Below are 18,000 nucleotides of genomic sequence, written 5' to 3' on the forward strand. Positions count from 1 at the left end.
CATACCATGTGGTGAGGCTGCCAGCCAGAAGTCTTAGATGCTTCACAATACCCCTTTTCATCAATTTCCTCTTGCCCAAACTATATATTCTCTGCCGAGAGCTTCAGGTCCATGTAAAAATGCGGTAGAAATCATTGTGTGCTATTTATAACTGTCCTCCAAGGGCTTTTTCACAGTAGTATTGGAAAGACCGCCTCTCCTTGCCTTCATGATGGACCGCTAAGAGCTAGGTACTAACTAATTTCTGTGTTGGGTCTTAATTTCTCTCCCATGTGTAAATCCTGCCCCTCCAGGCAAACCCTGACTACATCACACAATCGCCACTATCCTCAGTGTCTGCTGTTTTTTTCTTGCTAAATTAACCAGTTCTGAGAAATGTGTTTGATGAGCTGACTAATCTCAAGACAAGCTCTCATTGCTAGCTTTCTCCAAGCAGAGTGTTCTGGTAGCCACCACTTAGCACTTCATGTTTTGCATTTGTAACAGCTGATATGCTTGGGAGTAATTGTTACGGCTTATATCACCACCACATTGCCTGTGTCTAACAGTGGACTACATTCTAGCCGTCATATAAGGATGTCACTAGATAAACGAGAATCTCTCAATTGTGTAAGTCAGTTACTTCCCAAGTATTCTTCCTTTATTATCTACATGAACCCCATCATCAATTTTTTTTTTTTTGGTGGCACCAGGGTTTGAACTTAGGGCCTCAAGCTTGCTAGGCAAGTGCTCTTACCACTTGAGCCACTCCACCAGTCCCCCTATTATTAATTCTTACTAATTTTATAGGGCTAGAAAATTTCCAACTAAGCTAACTGGTACATAAAAACAAAAACTAAGGTCATGAGCCATTAGTGTGAGCCACAGTAACACATAAATAACTATTAGACACTTATACTGAAATGGCAGAAACCTAGTTCTAGTGTCATGAATCTAACCAAAGGAATATCCTTTTGTGGATCAGCAGGAGTTCCCTGGTGAGTCACTGGGCACCCCATTCCTAAATGCTATGAATAACTTTCAACAGACTTTTTCCCTAAGATGCAAAATAGTATTTATTTGAAGGTTTTTGTTTTAATGCAATAGAATAGTCCAGAGAAATGAAACGCACACAGGGGTCTTAGGTGAGTCTAGCAAACAAATTGCTACACAGAGATAGCATGCTCTGCCTGAAGTCCTCTCCAGCCAAGGCACTTGGAGAGAATTCAGTGTTCCCAAGGCCATTCTGTCACCACTGGGTCTTGGGACAACTGAGGGTCTCTGCTCAGGACAGATTCTGACTTGGCCACCCCTGGTACTCTTCAGTAAAATGCTGAAAAACCAGTGATGTACCAGAGATGGAACCAATGAGATGCAAGGAGTGGAGTTCCAAGGACAAGGAGCTCATTCATAGATGGCTGAGGTGCCCATCCCAGGGCTCTGTCCTGATGCACGCCAATTTCACCGAACAGCAGCCACATAGCCTAGTGGTAGAGACAGTAGCTATCCCATCATACAGCATAGCTTCTACCACCCACGGGCACCTGCCTGTGTCTAACCACTCCACACTGGGACTCCAGAATGGGGCCAGGCCCACTGAACAGCTGCAGAAAACAGGGCCAAGCCACCTGTAACAACCCAATCCATCGCCCCTGATAGAACTTTCCTGTTTGAAACAATTCTCACACCATTCATGCTAGTTGTCTTTACAACAGCCCCAAGATAAGGAGGAAATACATCCTCAGCACCATGGGAAAACTGAGGCTCCCAGAGGTGAAGCAGATGACTCAAGGTCACAGCTATTTAGTGCCAAGCAGGAGCCTGAATGCAACCATTTTGACTCCAAGCATGTCCCCTCTTACTGGTATCCTTTCTGTTTAAGGTCCCCGTCACCTCATGCCAACTCTAACCAGCTACCCAGCCCCTTCTCACAAACTTAAAATAAGAGTCTGGGGCTGGTCAGGCTCCCCTCAGAATGTGAACACACTGCTCTGTCCAGCAGGCCTTAAGCATAATGAGTCAGAAGTATCATCAACGGGCAGCAAATATACAGAACAGGGATTCTTGCCAAAGGCTATTTCCCGTGATTCATGGAGGTCACTGTCTGCCAGGGTGAAGCCCACAGAAGGCAGTGAGAATGCCACCCCTCTAAACACAGTCATCTCTCTTTCAAATCTTTGGGCTTAGAAGAGCCAACCACACTTTTTCAAGTATTTTGAAAGTTTCCTTTCTTAATATTCTGAGTTATATATGCCATCAAGCATCTTTTATAGACCATCTTTTATGATCCTTTCGTAAATTGATATGCACATGAAAAAAACTCCCCATATGGTTCAAATTCATTTGTGATTAAATTATTAAAGTGTTTCTCTAAGCTGTGTGTGATAACTTCACCAAAGCCTTCTGAAATTTCCTAATAAATTTCTGTAGGCCTTTTATCTTGAAAACAGGAAGTCACAACTGCCAAGAGCAGTCAAGTTCTCATCCACCAGCACCGCGTGCATTGCAACCTTGGCAGAACACACTGCCTTGATGACTCTTGGTGCAACAGAACCAGGTAAGTCATACTCAGAACTGGTTGGTAACAGAAGACCTGCAAAAATGATTACATACCCATCCACATGGCAGGGCAGCAGATAAAACAAGCACCACCTGATTGAGGTACATCAGAAAGCCAGGCATGACTAGACTGTTTCTCCTGATTCACATCACCAGCATCAAAAATCAGCAAATATTGTGAATTTGTAAGACATCAAAATCTGTTCTTTCAACCAAGAAAAAAATCCAAAATTCAACATATTTGCCCACTTACAATTCTATGCTAGTTAAATGTGGTTGTTTTTAAGTTGGGCATACCCAAGCTCTAAATTTAGACCCCGAATTTGACCTATTACTTTCTGGTGAATTTTAGAATTCTCCCAGAACCTCAGTTTCTTCTGTACAATGGCGTATAGCATATCAGGGTCTGGAATATAACCCATGTAAAACATTCAGTATCATACTAGCTTATATTGAACATACTAGTTGTGTTTGTGGTAGCTACAGTTTGGATCTTAAGTGTCTCCCAAGTGTCCATGTGGCAAAGGTTTGATCCCCAGCATGGTGTTATTGGGAGGTGTTGGAACCTTTAAGAGGTGGGGCATAGGGTGATCTTTAGGTCATTGGGTGCTCTCCCTTGAAGGGGATTGTAGAACCTCAGTCTTCATTTTTCTCTCCTTTGCATTCTAACCTTGAGGTGAGTAGTTTTGTTCTATCATACATTCTCTCTATGATGTACTTCCTTGCCACAGATCCAAAGCAAAAGAACCAACCCATCATGGATTAGAACCTCCAAAACTGTGAGCCATAATAAACAAATCCTGGTATTTGTTACAGTGACAGAAAGCTGACTAACATAGTGGTCACAAAAGAAATGAAATCCCTCTTCCATAGCTCCACGACCTGAATGGGCAGCCCTTTGGAATATGAGTGTGTCACAGAGCATTACCTCAATACCTTGTATACAGACCACTGAAAACTAGATAAAATGATTTATTGCCACAAATCCTTCAGCTTGTAAATATTTTCAAATATGAAGTTTTCTATATCCAAATGACTTTTTTGGCACCATGAACTAAAAGCATTACTCATTGTCTCCATTAGCATCTAACAGGATCAGTTACTCTATGTCCCTACTCATCACTGACATACAAGAAGGTCTGACTAAGCTTTCTACTGGCCTCTTTCTCTTGGCCCAGGGTTTGGCTGGCAAGATATTTTTAGTCTCCAGCAGACTGTTAGATATTACTCAGTCTGTAGCATTGAAGAGTCTATTAGATTGTCCCACCGACTGCTGTATTAACTGCAAATTTCACAGAGATGGCTCAAACCCCATCACCATCAGCCTTTAATATGATAGCGGACACTGAGCTACATTCAAGGAGGGAGCCAATCACTTAACCACAGTCAAGATGCTCAAAGGTTAGTGTGCATCAGAATCACCTAGAGTCTGTGAAAACACACGCTCGCCCCCACCTCTGGCAATACAGGTGAGATTTCAGGCTTTCTGAGCATGTCTGATGAACAAGCATGACAAAGAGAGAAAGCATGAAAAAAAAAAGAAGAAATTGGGAGTGGGAAAGGGAAGGGAATGTCCACTAGAAAGCAGTGAGCGTCAACTGTCATAACCAAAATCAAGACAGGACATTTGCCTGATTGTCCACACTCTGAGTCTCAATTCCCTGACCCCGGGCCCAGGCCCATGGCTGGCTGACATCTCCAATGAGAGGATAATTACAGAAGATGCCTCACCAGGCTGTATCTAACATGACCTTGTTCTTCCTGGGCAAATTCTGACACATACCCTTCCTGAACATCTTTGAACGGGCTCACCAAATTCTTCGACACACTCCGTATTCACAATACTGTCATGTGTCACTTAACAGGCACACACTCTGAGAACTGCATCATCAAGCAGTTTCATCATGCAACATCATAAGTATGTACTTGATAAACTAAGAGGGCTATAATATCACGAGGCAATATAATTTTATGGGACTATGGCCATATTACAGCCAATTTTTATACAGCAGATGGCTATATATACTGTAAAAATCTTTGATGTGACATTTTCTTCTCCAATAAATGACCTCAATACTTTTAACTATTTACTAAATGAGTTTTTGGTAATACTTAAATAAGCCCAGCTACTTAACAAAAATAAGGAAAAAAGAGAATCTTATTTTGGAGTCTCATTTATTTTGGAGTAAATCTGTCAGAATTTACTGTATAAGGCACCTGATATATACCCTCCCATAACCCAATAAGCACCCATTTACAGACAAAAATAGTGAGTTGCAGAAGGTGAAGGGAACGTTTCAAAGTCTGCCGGTAGTAGGCACTGAGCTTGAACTGGACCCTGGCTGTTGGATCTATAGTCCTAGCTCTTTCCATTGTGGCTCTTGCTCCAAATCTCCTGGTGGCTTCAGCATTGGTGTCCCCAGTAGCTGCACTGTAGCATAAGTTCAGCACCAGCTCTTGGAGAAGATCCTTGGTGCCTCCTGAACACCTCTGGTGAAGGACCTGGTGCGTCAGGAACTCCTGCCCATGACATACATGCACACCTACTTACAGAGAATGCTTCTGAGACTCCCAAGGGTCTTCTTGACTGTTGGGGAAGTCAGTGTTATCTGTCCCACTAGGACCTACTCAATGCAGTACTTTTTTAACTTAGAAGTGAACCCCTGCTATCCTGAAAAAGACCATCAGAGAGAGAGCCAAGTGCCTAGTTGGCTATACCCATCGCCCGACTGCCTGACTTGTCCTGGGAAGAAGTCAGAATCCAAAGGAAAGAAATAGGGTGATACACACAAACTCTGCATTCTCAGAGACACTAGACCAGTGCCTGGAGTCAGGAAAGTTTTGCTGTATTTCCAGCAGTTGGGAGAAGAGAGAAGGTCTTACAAGTAAAACAAGATGAAAAAGAGAAGGGGTTGGGGAGAAGAGCCTTTATCTCCCCCCAAGCAAATCAAGGCCAATTAATAACACTAGAGCTGTAGAAGCTGTGGTTGGTGAGGAAGCCCTTGCTATTTCTATAAGAATCAAGAGGTCCTATAACTCCTTGTGTGATACACCTCAGTTTTCTCCAGTCATAGTCTTCTGAAGGGCATGTGTCTTGTTCTCCCACTAGGTAGACAGGACTGGAGTCTCTGTGACCTGTCTGCTGCATGGGCTTATCTATACACCTGGGAGACCAACACCAGTTGCAGATGACCATGTAGTTCTGATGTAGCCATCACTGTGTCACCTGCAACAGGAGCTCAGGGTTAGCTCTTATAGGAGCCCAGTTAATTGGCTTCCATCCCTGGTTCCATTCTCCCAACACTGTGGAGGGGTCAGACAGCTTCTCCAGGCCAGCCGTGAAGGTTCTCTCTATTCCTGATGTGTGATTCAGCAGTTGCTACTCTGGATCAATCGGGTGGTGTAACCATTTCCAGCCACTCTTCCTGACAACACATGAGGGGCACAGAAAGCCAAGGAAACAGAAATTCTTTCCAGATCTCCTTCACGATCAACATTCAGATAGCTGACATTTCCGGGCCCCTAAGTATGACAACAAAGAGACAGCCTCATAGATTATGTCAGCTAAGGACAAAGTGCTAACTATGCTGAGGAAAATTATGTCTCAGATCAAAGGTTTGGTTTGGTTTTCTCTGGGGTTGTTTTAGCCTAAAATCTTTCTACATTTTCTTAGCTCTTTATTTCTCTCCCAAGTTCTAACAAAGAGGAAGGGCCTTCAGAGTCAGGGCCGGACAAGATCTGAAAGCAAGTTCATGCTGTGAGGGAGGGGAGCAGTGAGATGCCTGCCATCAGACAAGGGAATTCAGAATTCTAGATTGTGAGGGAGCAATCCTATCCCCAACTCTAGCTCTATGAGAGGAGGTGGCAATAATATAAAATGGACCATCATGAAGACTGACATGGTCCAGGATGTCTGGTGTGTAGAGACCATTACTAGTCAAGTGTTGACATGCTCCTGATTGTGGGAGCAGCCTGGAGTCCAGTGGGTGGCCACAATTAGGAAGGGAATGGCTGGACCACAGGTGAGCAGCATGGTAGTTCATTGTGAACTCTATACTGAATTTGAGCCCCAGCTACTGTTTAACTATCAAAAAAGTCCCAGCCTTCATGAACTAAAATATACTGTAAAGAAAGTAAGAAGCAAAAATCAGACTTTTGTTTCAGTACTAGATCTAGTTTAGCTCCACAGCTTGAGAAAAGCACAGAGGAATAGACTTTTAGAAAGTCAGAGAAATTATTAAAAATAAATTTAAGCATATTCAGAGGTAAAACTAAACAGAATCCAACATGGTTTCCAAGATGAAATTTGGCAAACTTAGAATAACTGGCCCAGCCAAATCTGTGGGCTAGTCAGTAGCAGAATTGGGACATGTGTCTGTCTTGAGCCCTGAGGCCTGGCTCTGCATGACCCAGTTACCCCAGTTCCAGCCACAAAAAAAGCTAAAGTAACTAGCATAAAAGAAGTCTGCAGAAATGTTACATGATAGTATTCCAATAAATGGATGGTGGACTTGTGACATCTCTTCCCTGGGGACAGAACTGAAAGACCTGGGTTTACATCCCAGCAAGAGGGATTCCACATTAAATACAAAGAAAACATTCTGACCACGAGATAGGAGTTGAGCTACACAAGAGGAAGCCAAGACTTCTGCCCTGGAGTTACATTTTTGCTTAGTCTACCATATCTGAGTCCAGAATTTTCATACTTGGATGAGTGACCAGTCTGAGAGTTACTTTAGTCCTGCCCAACCACCAGGACTCTCTGGAATGTTCTTCCTCCTCCTCATGTGGAGGACCATTAAGGTCCATCATCTCATCTCCAGGCTCCCAACCGTCCCCCAAGGACCCCATCATCTTATTCTATATCACAGTGCAGTTTTTTTTTTCCAAATAATTTGTGATTATATTGTAGATTTAATTGTTCCACCCCCATTCCCTGCCAAATTCCTATATAGAAGTGTTTCAGAATGGTACTATGTTTGGAGATAGTGTCTTTAAAGAGGTAATTAAGTTTAAATGATTAGGGTGGGCCTTAATTCAATCCAGCTGGAGCCCTTATAAAATGAGATATAGACACAAAGACACCGTGCTCTTTCCTGTGTGAGAGGCATGCCACATAGGAAAGGCCATATGAGGGCACAGCAAGCCAAGGACAGGGACCATGGGAGAATCCAAACCTGCTGACAATTCGTCTTGGACTGGTAGACTCCAGAACCATTGGAAACAAATGTCTGTTGTCCGTGGTATTTTGTTACAGCAGCCCTTAGCAAGCGTGTAGGTTATATGCATTAATTTTTGCTTCATTGTTTGCTGGTTTTCTTTCCCATTAGAATGTGAGTTTCATTCCAGTGAGCCTATCTTGTTCTCCAGGTATTTCTAGCACTGAGACCTGTGCCTGAAAAACCACAGGCACTGAAGGAATTAATTAAATAACTGAGGTCCTGTTTTTAGGTAAAGAAGACTTGGTCAGGAGAGCCAACAAAAGGAGGTCTTTTGGAATTTGAATGGAAACCACCATTTCCAGCAGAATAAAAGAATGGATTCCTCCCTGGTTTCAAATAAAGCCCAGAAGAACAGGAGATGCCATCATACTAAGCAAAGTACTAACAAAGGAATCCTCAGGCTTTAGACCAGCTGCTCATGCTGGTCCCACCTTGTTTTAGGACAAATCTCTTCCTTTGAATAAAGACCTGGAATTCTGAATATTTCTTTTGTTTTAACAAAATTGCAATGTATTTAACCGTTTCTAAGAATGAGAGAATGGCATATTTTCCAAGTATCAAAAAAAGACAAAAAGGTATGGATTTATGTAGATTGTTTATTGATAGTTTCTTATAAGATCTTATTTTAACAATGAAATGTGATCTTTTTTCCTAGAGCACTTTAACCAAGTCTAAGCATTCTGGATATTCCCAGGTTGTTCTGTTTTGTATTGTAAATCCTGCCTTTTATCCTATGTTGCAAACGGTTTCAGCTAGCAATTTCCTCTAGTACTTTGTTTTATCATAACCTATAACAAATGCAACATCATATTTTGGGGAGGTTTTTGCTGTTGTTTGTTTTTGTTTCCCAGTACTGGGGATTGAGCTCAGGTCTTCACACTTGCTAGGCAAGTGCTCTATCACTCCCACTTCTTTGCCTTTTATTTGTGTTTCAGATATGGTTTTTCACTAACTTTGCCAGGGCTGGCCTCAAACTGCAATCCTCTTATCTCTACCTCCCAAACAGCTGGAATTACAGATATGTACCACCACTCCCAGCCAAGCAACATGTTCAGACAGCACTTCAGCAACCTCATGCCTGCAGAAAGAGGTTAAATAATCTCTTAATACTAAACCAGCAGTGAGTTGGAACATGACTATCTCCGATCCCTGACCCCCAGAATTTCTGTAACATTTGCTTACTCAAAAAGGTACACACAAATGCACACACGTGCGTACTTATGAGTTTTTACTAAAGAAAACATAAGAAATTAATTACCTACAAAAAAGCAAGAAAATTACTAGTTCTAAAAGCAATTTAGAAAACCTGATCAGGAAGATTATAAAAATAAAATGTTCACTTAAAATACAAAGCATAAGATTCAAATACAAGGCATGTATGTCTATCAGTAAAATGTTTACATCTGTCTGATTATGTGTGTGTCTTCAAGAGTAAAGACCTTTGAAACATTCTTCCATACTTGACATACATCCCAGATGTGCAGTAGCCTCCCCTTGTCCAAAGCTTCACCTCCCCAGTCTAAGCTATCTGTAGTCAACTGTGGTCCAAAAATATTAAGTGGAAATTTCCAGAAATAAACATCTCATAAGTTTTAATTTGTACACTATTCCATACAATGTGATGAAATCTCACACTGTTGTCCCATCCATCCTGCCCAGGATGTGAATCATGCCTTGTTCAGCATATCCATAATGTATGCACTACCCTCTTGTTAGTCACTTAGTAGACTTCTGCGTCATCAGATCCACCATCTCAGTACTACAATGCTTTTGTTCATAGTAGCCTACTGCTAAATCATAACACACATCATCCACCTTACTTCCTCTAATCACATGGGCATTACATCACCTTACAGCATCACAAGAACAAGAAGGGGGCTGGTGGAGTGGCTCAAATGGTAGAGCACCTGCTTAGCAAACATGAGGCCCTGAGTTCAAACCTCAGTACCACAAAAAAGAAAGAAAGAAAGGGAAAAAAAGAACAAGAAGTGTGACTATAGTACAGTAAGCTATTTTGAAAGAGGGCAGAACAGAGAGGGGTCAAATTAATGTAGCTTTTATTATAACATATTATTGTATCTATTTTATTAGTTACTATTGTTAATCTCTTATTGTGCCTAATTCCTAAATTAAAAATGATCACGTGTACACATGGGAAAAAGCCTAGTATATATAGAGAGTTTGGTACTATTTGTGGTTTCAGGTTTCCACTAGGGGTCTTGGAGCACACATGCCCTGTTGATAAAGGAGCATTACTGCACCGTCAATGTTTTCCAAGTTTAATCTTTGGCCTCCTGCTCTTCCTTCTCCTGTCTTTTCCTACTGGTGCATTCTCTCTGCTTTAACCCTCAGTCTATAGCATGACTCCTAAATCCATGTCCAGGTCTTTCTTCCCTCTTCCAACTTCCATTCCCTCATGGCCAATCGCATTCAAGACATTTCCATCACAACACCCCATAGCTACCTCAAGTCTGACACATCTGAGGAAAAACATATCTCCTCCCCTCACAGCCAGTTTCCTTTACTGATTGCTTCATTCTTCCTCCCTTTTTTTTTCATGTAAAAAGGATTGAAAGCTGTCTACACCCAGCAAAACCGATTTGAGAACCATATTATGGTCGTCAGTGTCAACATACTCACCTTCCCCTCAACAGTAATGCCATATTGATGGCTTTAGCCACAGGTACATTAAAATAAGACACAGCTCCCCGCCATATTACCTTTGGGATATTGCTCAAACACATTCCAAAATAACTGCATCCATTGAGTAATCTTTTTCAGCATCAGTTAAACATACTCAAGAAACAACACACAAGAAATAGCAAGACTTCTCTCAATAAGTAAAACATGATCAGACACTTCACACATTAGAACATACATGGACAAATATGGAGCTGAGATGGAAGGCAGGTCATCCAATGTATCACAAAATATTCCAAGGTGGTCAGAAAAGACTTGATGCAACATAGTAGCCAATAAAAAGCACTGTTTTGTGAGTTCCATACATCTCTGCCATTTACAGGTAAAAGACTGTACACTGTACAAATCCTAATCAGGCCAGTACTACCATCTCAACCACCATATTTGCCCTTTAACAGGGTGACAGTCTCCCCAATATACACGCAGACGCTGTCCCACATGAGTACATGAAGGAATGACAAACAACGAGCAACACTGGCTGCAGTCCAGGAGCAGATTGACTGAGACCAGGCGGCATGTGTGTTAGTTTAGCAATGGGAACGAGGTGAAGGGTTGTGAGCACATGTGTGTGACGGAAGCACAACGCTCTTGTGAGATGTTGCTTCAGTGAAGACACGAACCAATGAGCAAGTAGTACCTGTGCCGGTCTCATTAAATGGTCCTGGACCCTTAATGGGAAAACCATCAATCTTGATCCATTCACCTCCTAAATTAGGGAAATGCAACTGGATAGTTAGAACAAGGTCCACTGTATTCTCCATATTTCAGTACATCCTTAATGAATAGTTAAGTGATCTTTTTAAGAGTCTTTCAAAGGATCCACTCAGATCATCGGAGTGACTCCACACCTAAGCTTTAGGGATAATACACATTTTGAGTCTTCTGCACATGGTTTGTTCTCTAGTGTGTGTTGAAAGAAAACTCAGACAAAAATGCTAATAATCTACGTTATAGCTACTACTTTTTAGAAAAGGGTAAGTCTCTCTGAGTTTTGCATCTTTTGATTTGCCATACAGGTCTAAAAAGTTGTTGTCCAGGAATCCTCTACTAATTCTAAATTTATAATTGACAGAAGCAAGAAGGGAGGTCCTGGTCTAAGTAACAAAATGACAGTCTGCAGTTCTAAGTCAGACTTACCAGGTGGGCTTTCAGCTCTGTAAACCGGACGGCTCACTCCACTGTGGTTTTCTGCCGTAACCAGCACAAAGTGCACTACCCCCGGCTCTGAAACACACGGTTCACATCAAGCCACCGTTTCAAATCTCCAGAATGATACACTAACCAACCATCTTCCTTAAACCACTTATAGCCAATTGTAAAAATCTCAATTACATGAGAATTCTAATGGCTTTCTTTTCAGGGTTTACTAAAAATCACTAACGTTCTTTTCATGCCACTAAAACATGTGAAAAAATCTGGACTCACAAGCAGTCAGTACCAAAGACTTCTTAAAGTTTTAATATAAAATCAATGTAAGAAATAGGAAATACCAGTCTGCTAATTGGTATTTGAACATATACTGTCAGAAACTACAAATACTCCCACATGGAAGCTCCAAACGGAAATCTCTAAGAAAAAAAGAAACACCAATGTAACTCACAAAATAGCCAACAGGAAATCTTTGTTGCACTGCATAAAGCTTCCTGAAATTCTCCTTTTCACAGGCTATATTTGCGTGTTGTTTTTGACTGTTTCAACAAAAAAAAGCTATAAAAATGTTTCCTAGAATCTTGGAAAATGCTAATCTTGAAATAATTAGGCTTTGCTTTTTGACTTTTGTCCCAGGGTCAAGGTCAAACAGCAGAGGTCTCTGGTTGAGCTCCTGAAGTTGTTGGGATGTGAAGGAAACCAAGAGGTGTGTTCCTAAGAGAATGCACCCCGAACTTGCAGCTTTTAAAAGCAAAATTCTAATAGCACTGCTTTTCCTCAAGATGAGTTATTATCTTGTGACAGGTAAGTGAAGGTACCAGTTACTTAAAAACATGAAAGTCTGTGGCATTCTCAGGGACCAAGTTTGAAGAGGAGAGAGCTTGTTCTGTCAAAGCAACTAGAGATAATGACAAACTCATTTGAATGAGTTTCAGTGGAGAAACTCATTCAGTTCTCAAGCCAGAAGCTCAAGACCAGTGACTGGGCTGCCACTACCTGGGAGAGCTACTGTGCTAAAGACTGGTGTGACTCCTGTCTCAATATGGCAGGGCCTGGTGACATTTGGGATTTGGTACCACCTACCCTGGAGCGGGAAATGCTCCAGGTTCAGCCAGAATGCAAAATTGTGCTCCATCAGGCACTTTCTTTGCTGTCAGTTAACTATCAGAAAAGCTGCTTGAGAGATACTAGGGTTTTTAGTGAGTGCTGTGACTCTTGTTCGCGTGTTTTTCTTCTCTGCAGCAATGATAACAACCCAAGTGTGAGTAAATATGACCATCTCATGCCCCTGGTCTGATAGAATCTCCATTTAACTTCACAGCTGGGCTCTGGGGGGCCACAGTGATACAGAAGAGATTCCAGGAAATGCATGTTTAGCTGAAGCCAGGAGGAAGGGAATCTGGTCTCCTTTATCCACTTTCTGCTCTGTTACTCAGAAAGCATCATATTACAATGCAGGAGCTAGCCTGGGAGGCTGAGGTCAGGGGATCAGTGCTGCGGAACCATGAGCTCATTATCATTCACTCCAGGACCAGGACGTTAATATGGCATGAGGGACACCTGATTTTCTCTATTCTGACTCCCTGATCCATGTCAAGGTTGAACCTTGATGGTAAAACCAATGGGGTGTCAGTCTACTGCAATCAAAAGTTGCAGAAAGGGTACAGAGAGGTAGCACAAAGCCAAAGTGCAAAACCACCTACATTTGCCCTTATACAACAATATGCACTAAGGCACGATCTCAAATGTTCCCAACTTCTAGAATCAAATTAAAATAAAATTTAAGTGGGCAAAAAGAGTTCAACCAGATGTGGGTAAGCATGACTGACTGCCTTCTACACACACCTTTTCAGGGGCATATTACAACTGACCCTTGAGCAACTCAGGAGTTAGATTACCAACCCTTTGTGCAATCAAAAATGTGCATATAATTTCTGCCTCTCCAAAAATTTAACTATTAAGAGTCTGTTGCTGGCTGGAAGCCTTACAGATGACACAAGCTGACAAGTAACACATATTCATGTTTTATACATATTATGCATGGTGAGAAAAAAGTGAGAACCACTACAGATTATTTTTCTATACAGATTATGTGTAGAAATGACAAGTGTCACACAGTGACATTTTACGTGGAGTCTCACAACACTTGTCTCTCTGCAGTAGCAACGGGTGGCTACAAAATGACCTCAGTTGTGCAGTGTTACTGCGTTAGCTTTCTACAGTTAAGATTGACCACCGCACCTTTACTTTTGTTTATATTTCTCTCCCCTGCAAAGGATGCCATGGACAGTTTATAATTGAATGCCTAAGTTTTGATAAATTTTAACTTTTTATGATAGATTTGTATATACCTTATGGGAATAAGAAATAATGTAGATATTATCTACACATACTTTATGCATTCATGATATGTACAACTTTTTCTTAATTTTTTTTGAAGTCTCTAGGTTCTGCAGTTCTGCCAGCTTTTTCAAATTGCTGCAAATCTCCAAAAACTATATCCGTGTATATTTCAGTTCAAGCCTATGTCATTCTAGGGTCAACTGTACTTGAGTAATCACTAATTATAAGTTGTTTTGTAAGTTAGAAATCTCCAGATTCATCTACTGAATTGTTTAGCAGTCAAGTTTCTATCAGACAAAAAAAAAGGATCAACATATTTTCTAAAAGTACATTGAGAAGATAAAAATAGTTTGATATTTCAATTTGGAAAGAGGACTACTGGAGTTCAAATACATGGACAGGAAGCCCAGGCAAGATGAAGTCTATTAAGTGACAGCCTCATGATGACAGCCTCAGAACTTGGCTTTCCATTGCCAAAGAACCCCAGGTAGCCTGAGCCGGCTGAACTCTGTCTCACAAATATTATCCTAAGAACACAGCTGAGAGGTCAGCACACAGTTAACTGACTCGGAAGGAGAGCACAGCATCACTTACCCACATCCTCAATAAGGAAGGAGTGTGTCTCCGCAGTCACCTTGATGTACTTAAGACTTTTCAGTGACTTCCCATAGGCAATGTTGTAATGCTCCACGGGTCTACTGGTAGCGTCTTTGGGTGGTTCCCACGTGACTTTCAGGCCCATTTTAGTGGACAGCAGTTTCACGTGCCTTGGCTTCAGTGGGTGGTCAACTATGCAAACAGCGCAACCATCAACTTACGGTAATGACAGGTTGGGAAAAGAAGTTTTTGAATGTTCTCTGATATTGTTAGCAAAAAAGTAAATGACATTGAATCTGTCTGAGCCGAGAGACTTTAAGTGCTGTCTTGTTTGCGCATTGTTACAGCATGACAAACACACCAAGTCCACATGCTTTGATGTATTTTGGATAACTGTGGGTGGTAAATTTAAACCAAACAGGAAACAAATCAAAATCAACTCTCTGCATTCTGCCTTGATTACGCTAACTTGCCAGAGCAAAAAGAACTAATTAGTGAGCTCCCATATTCTCCAGAGGCATTTGTAAATTAAATAAGTCCTAAGCGTTTCATATGACAAGTTGGACGATCTTTACAATACCCTGAGAATAACATAAATGTCAGAATTAGGAAGGACACCCGTGGTGATCAAAGTGAGGTAACAGAAGTGTTCATTTCTACAAAGAAAACAAACCAAGGTCATTAAAAGAGAAGTAAAAAGCTGGTTTTATCTGCAAAGACCTAATTGAAATGCTTCCAAGTTTTGTCCCAGAATTAAAAATAAGTCATTAGGAAGAATTATTACATCTAAAAAATTCTTGATTTTCAAAACTTTCAAAATAATAAGTAGCATTTTCTCAAACAAAATCTCTCATGTAGATATATGCTAACTATCATGCAACAGTCAAACAAATTTTAAGCAAACTTGGATTTGAAAATGACTATTCAATGATGCAAGGCACTTTCAGAAAAGAAAAAAGTAACCTAAAAAAAAAGAAAGAAAGAAAACCCTTGAACTTAGTAACATTAAGGAAAATGCATTTGGAATGTCATAGAAGAAAGAGAAGGAGGTTGTGATGACACATATGCTGGCTAGCATGTGACTTTAATACTGAGTGAAAATTCTGAACAGACTCAACACAGATGAGTCTAACATATGTCACTCAGTCCTCCAACATTGTCCCACTACCTCTAGAGCAAATCAAGTGACAGTGGAGGAAGTTCTGAGGGAACTCTCAGACTCTCTGAGGGAATTTGTGACATAAATAAAGAGAAAGAATTTGATGGTTTTCAAAGCATGAGAAAAGGGATGTCCATTTTGGAGACAAAACCACAGCATTAGACTTTATGTGCACAAACCAAAATCCACAAAACATTCTCTCTCGACTCCAGATGTGCAACCCTGTGGTAGAGACAGCACAGGTACGCGTCTCATGCTGTAGACAACAGAGACAGACGCCAATCACTTTCTGGGCATTTAAGGTGAGCAGTCATGCCTACTTGTCTATAGTTTTCTTCCACCCTTCCTTGCCTATAAGAAACTTCAACAGGAATCATTCCCAGAAATCCAGTATCTCACAATGCCCAAAGGTGTGCAGAAGCAAAGCAAGATACTCAAAAACTGCAGAGGGAAGCTCACTGAGTGAATATGTAAATAGTCCTGTACTTTACAGGTTAATTGCAAAGCTCCCTTAAGAGAAGTCCATTCTTGAACACATGTGAAATGCGACATTTACAAAACCCAAACTATGTCAGGCAGTAGTTATTCAATCACTGTGCTATCTCAGGTCACAAAATAATTTACTTCTATTATCAATATTTGAAAACAAGAACAATCTAAAACTATAATCATTTTTCTTCCCTGCTATGCCTTTGTGTTAACTTCCTGTCACTATAGCAATATTCCTGAGATAATCAACTTATAAAAAGGACATGTTTATTTTGGGCTCAGAGCTTTTGAGGTGTCAGCTGTGATCGATTGCCCCTCTTGCACTTGAATCTGTTGTGAGGCAGCTTATCGTGGGGAAAGTGTATGCTAGAGCAAAGCTGCTCATTTCATATAGCCAGGAAGAGAGGAAGGAGACATTGGGGTCCCACTATCCCCTCCATGGACACACCTCCAATGAGCCAAGACCTTCCAATTAGGCCCCACCTCTTAAAGGTTCTTCTACCACCCAATAGCTCCATAGGCTAGGGAACAAGCCTTGTAACACCTGGGCTTTGGGGCTTTTATACAAACCATAGAAACAATGCATTTATTCTTGGATACTGCATAGAATAATTTGCTACACTGAAGTGTACATTAGTCCAGCATAAAGACAGCCATTCAAACCCATCAAAGAGCTCTGATAAGATGGACAAAGTAAAGAACGGAAATACTTCTGGATGCAAAAATCCAATGAATATTGCTTCATTTGCTGAAGCAATCAGAACTTCCAAGTATGTCTACACATTAATCAAGCCAACAAACAAGTACCATCCACCTGTGCCTCAACTCAGTAACTGCCTGCACCCGCATCACACACACATCCAGCATGCAGCATATACCTACCTGCTCCAAAACATACACAATGGGGGAGTGCAACACATGGGAAAGGGTCGTGTGGCATGGCTACATGTGCCACTCCCAGTTGAAACCCTTAAACCTACATTGTATGATGTGCTCATAACACACCCGAGGAAGCATTGTTTCCTCCCTTCAGAAAAACAAGGCCTGACACAGACAGGTTAAGGGAACAGCCCAGAGACATGCAGCTCCAGCAATGGAGCCAAAAGCAACATAACTTTGCCTGACTCCAAAGCCCAGCCCATGAGCCCTGGGAATCTGTCCCCAATCATAAATGACCACCCCTACTGCAACTTAACTAATATAAGAAGTCGTTACCCATCCTGAAACAAATTGTGAGGCCGTCATGGTTGTTTTTACCACTTCGATCCCCTTTCCCCACCTTGCCCCCATAGACAGTCCCTTCACCCAGTGCTGGGTGCCCTCATCCTCTCCTCTCTGGAAGGGATTCAGTGAGCAATGGATGCACTTTCTCAAGGACATTAGCATTCTTGGGACCGAAGCTTAATCAGAAGACGAACTATCTAGGAATAACTTCCTGGGCCTTAGGAAGTCACCTGATGGAAGTCATTTTTGAACATATAGGCCTTTGGGGATCCTAAAGTTGTACCTTAAAGGCAGCTTACAGCCAACCTTCTTAGAAGATAAGATCAGTCGGGAATTAAAGTTTCTGAAAACACACCACCTCCCTCTCCCACTCCACCTCTCAACCCACACACAGTTCCTAGATTCCCATCAGTTTTGATATTTAAAACCAGTGTTATGTTCAGAGGTCCCTAATAGGCATTGTCCATGGTTAACTCAGAGAGAACCCACTGAGAAGCAGCACAGAAAGGCTTGAAAGAGTGATCGCGTGGCCATTCCAGCCCTCCCTCTCACCTGCCGATGCCTCAGCACCAAACCAGC

At 41.5% G+C, this 18,000-nt stretch overlaps 1 protein-coding gene across 5 annotated transcripts in view; it reads right to left on the reverse strand.

Annotated features, from left to right (window-relative positions):
- The window catches only part of Fndc1 (fibronectin type III domain containing 1), an 89,384-nt gene that overhangs the window by 50,106 nt on the left and 21,278 nt on the right, over window positions 1-18,000 (reverse strand). For 4 of the 5 annotated variants that reach the window (XM_074071176.1, XM_074071184.1, XM_074071173.1 and 1 more), the window contains exons 2-4: window positions 14,547-14,741; window positions 11,598-11,684; window positions 11,098-11,166 (exon numbers count right to left, since the gene is read on the reverse strand). The exons of the other annotated variant lie outside the window; for it this stretch is intronic. In XM_074071176.1, coding sequence (XP_073927277.1) covers window positions 11,098-11,166; window positions 11,598-11,684; window positions 14,547-14,741 — 351 coding nt within the window. The remainder of the gene's footprint in view (window positions 1-11,097; window positions 11,167-11,597; window positions 11,685-14,546; window positions 14,742-18,000) is intronic. 5 annotated transcript variants of the gene reach the window in all.

This window comes from Castor canadensis, chromosome 1 (assembly GCF_047511655.1).
Source record: "Castor canadensis chromosome 1, mCasCan1.hap1v2, whole genome shotgun sequence".
Taxonomy (NCBI): Eukaryota; Metazoa; Chordata; class Mammalia; order Rodentia; family Castoridae; genus Castor; species Castor canadensis.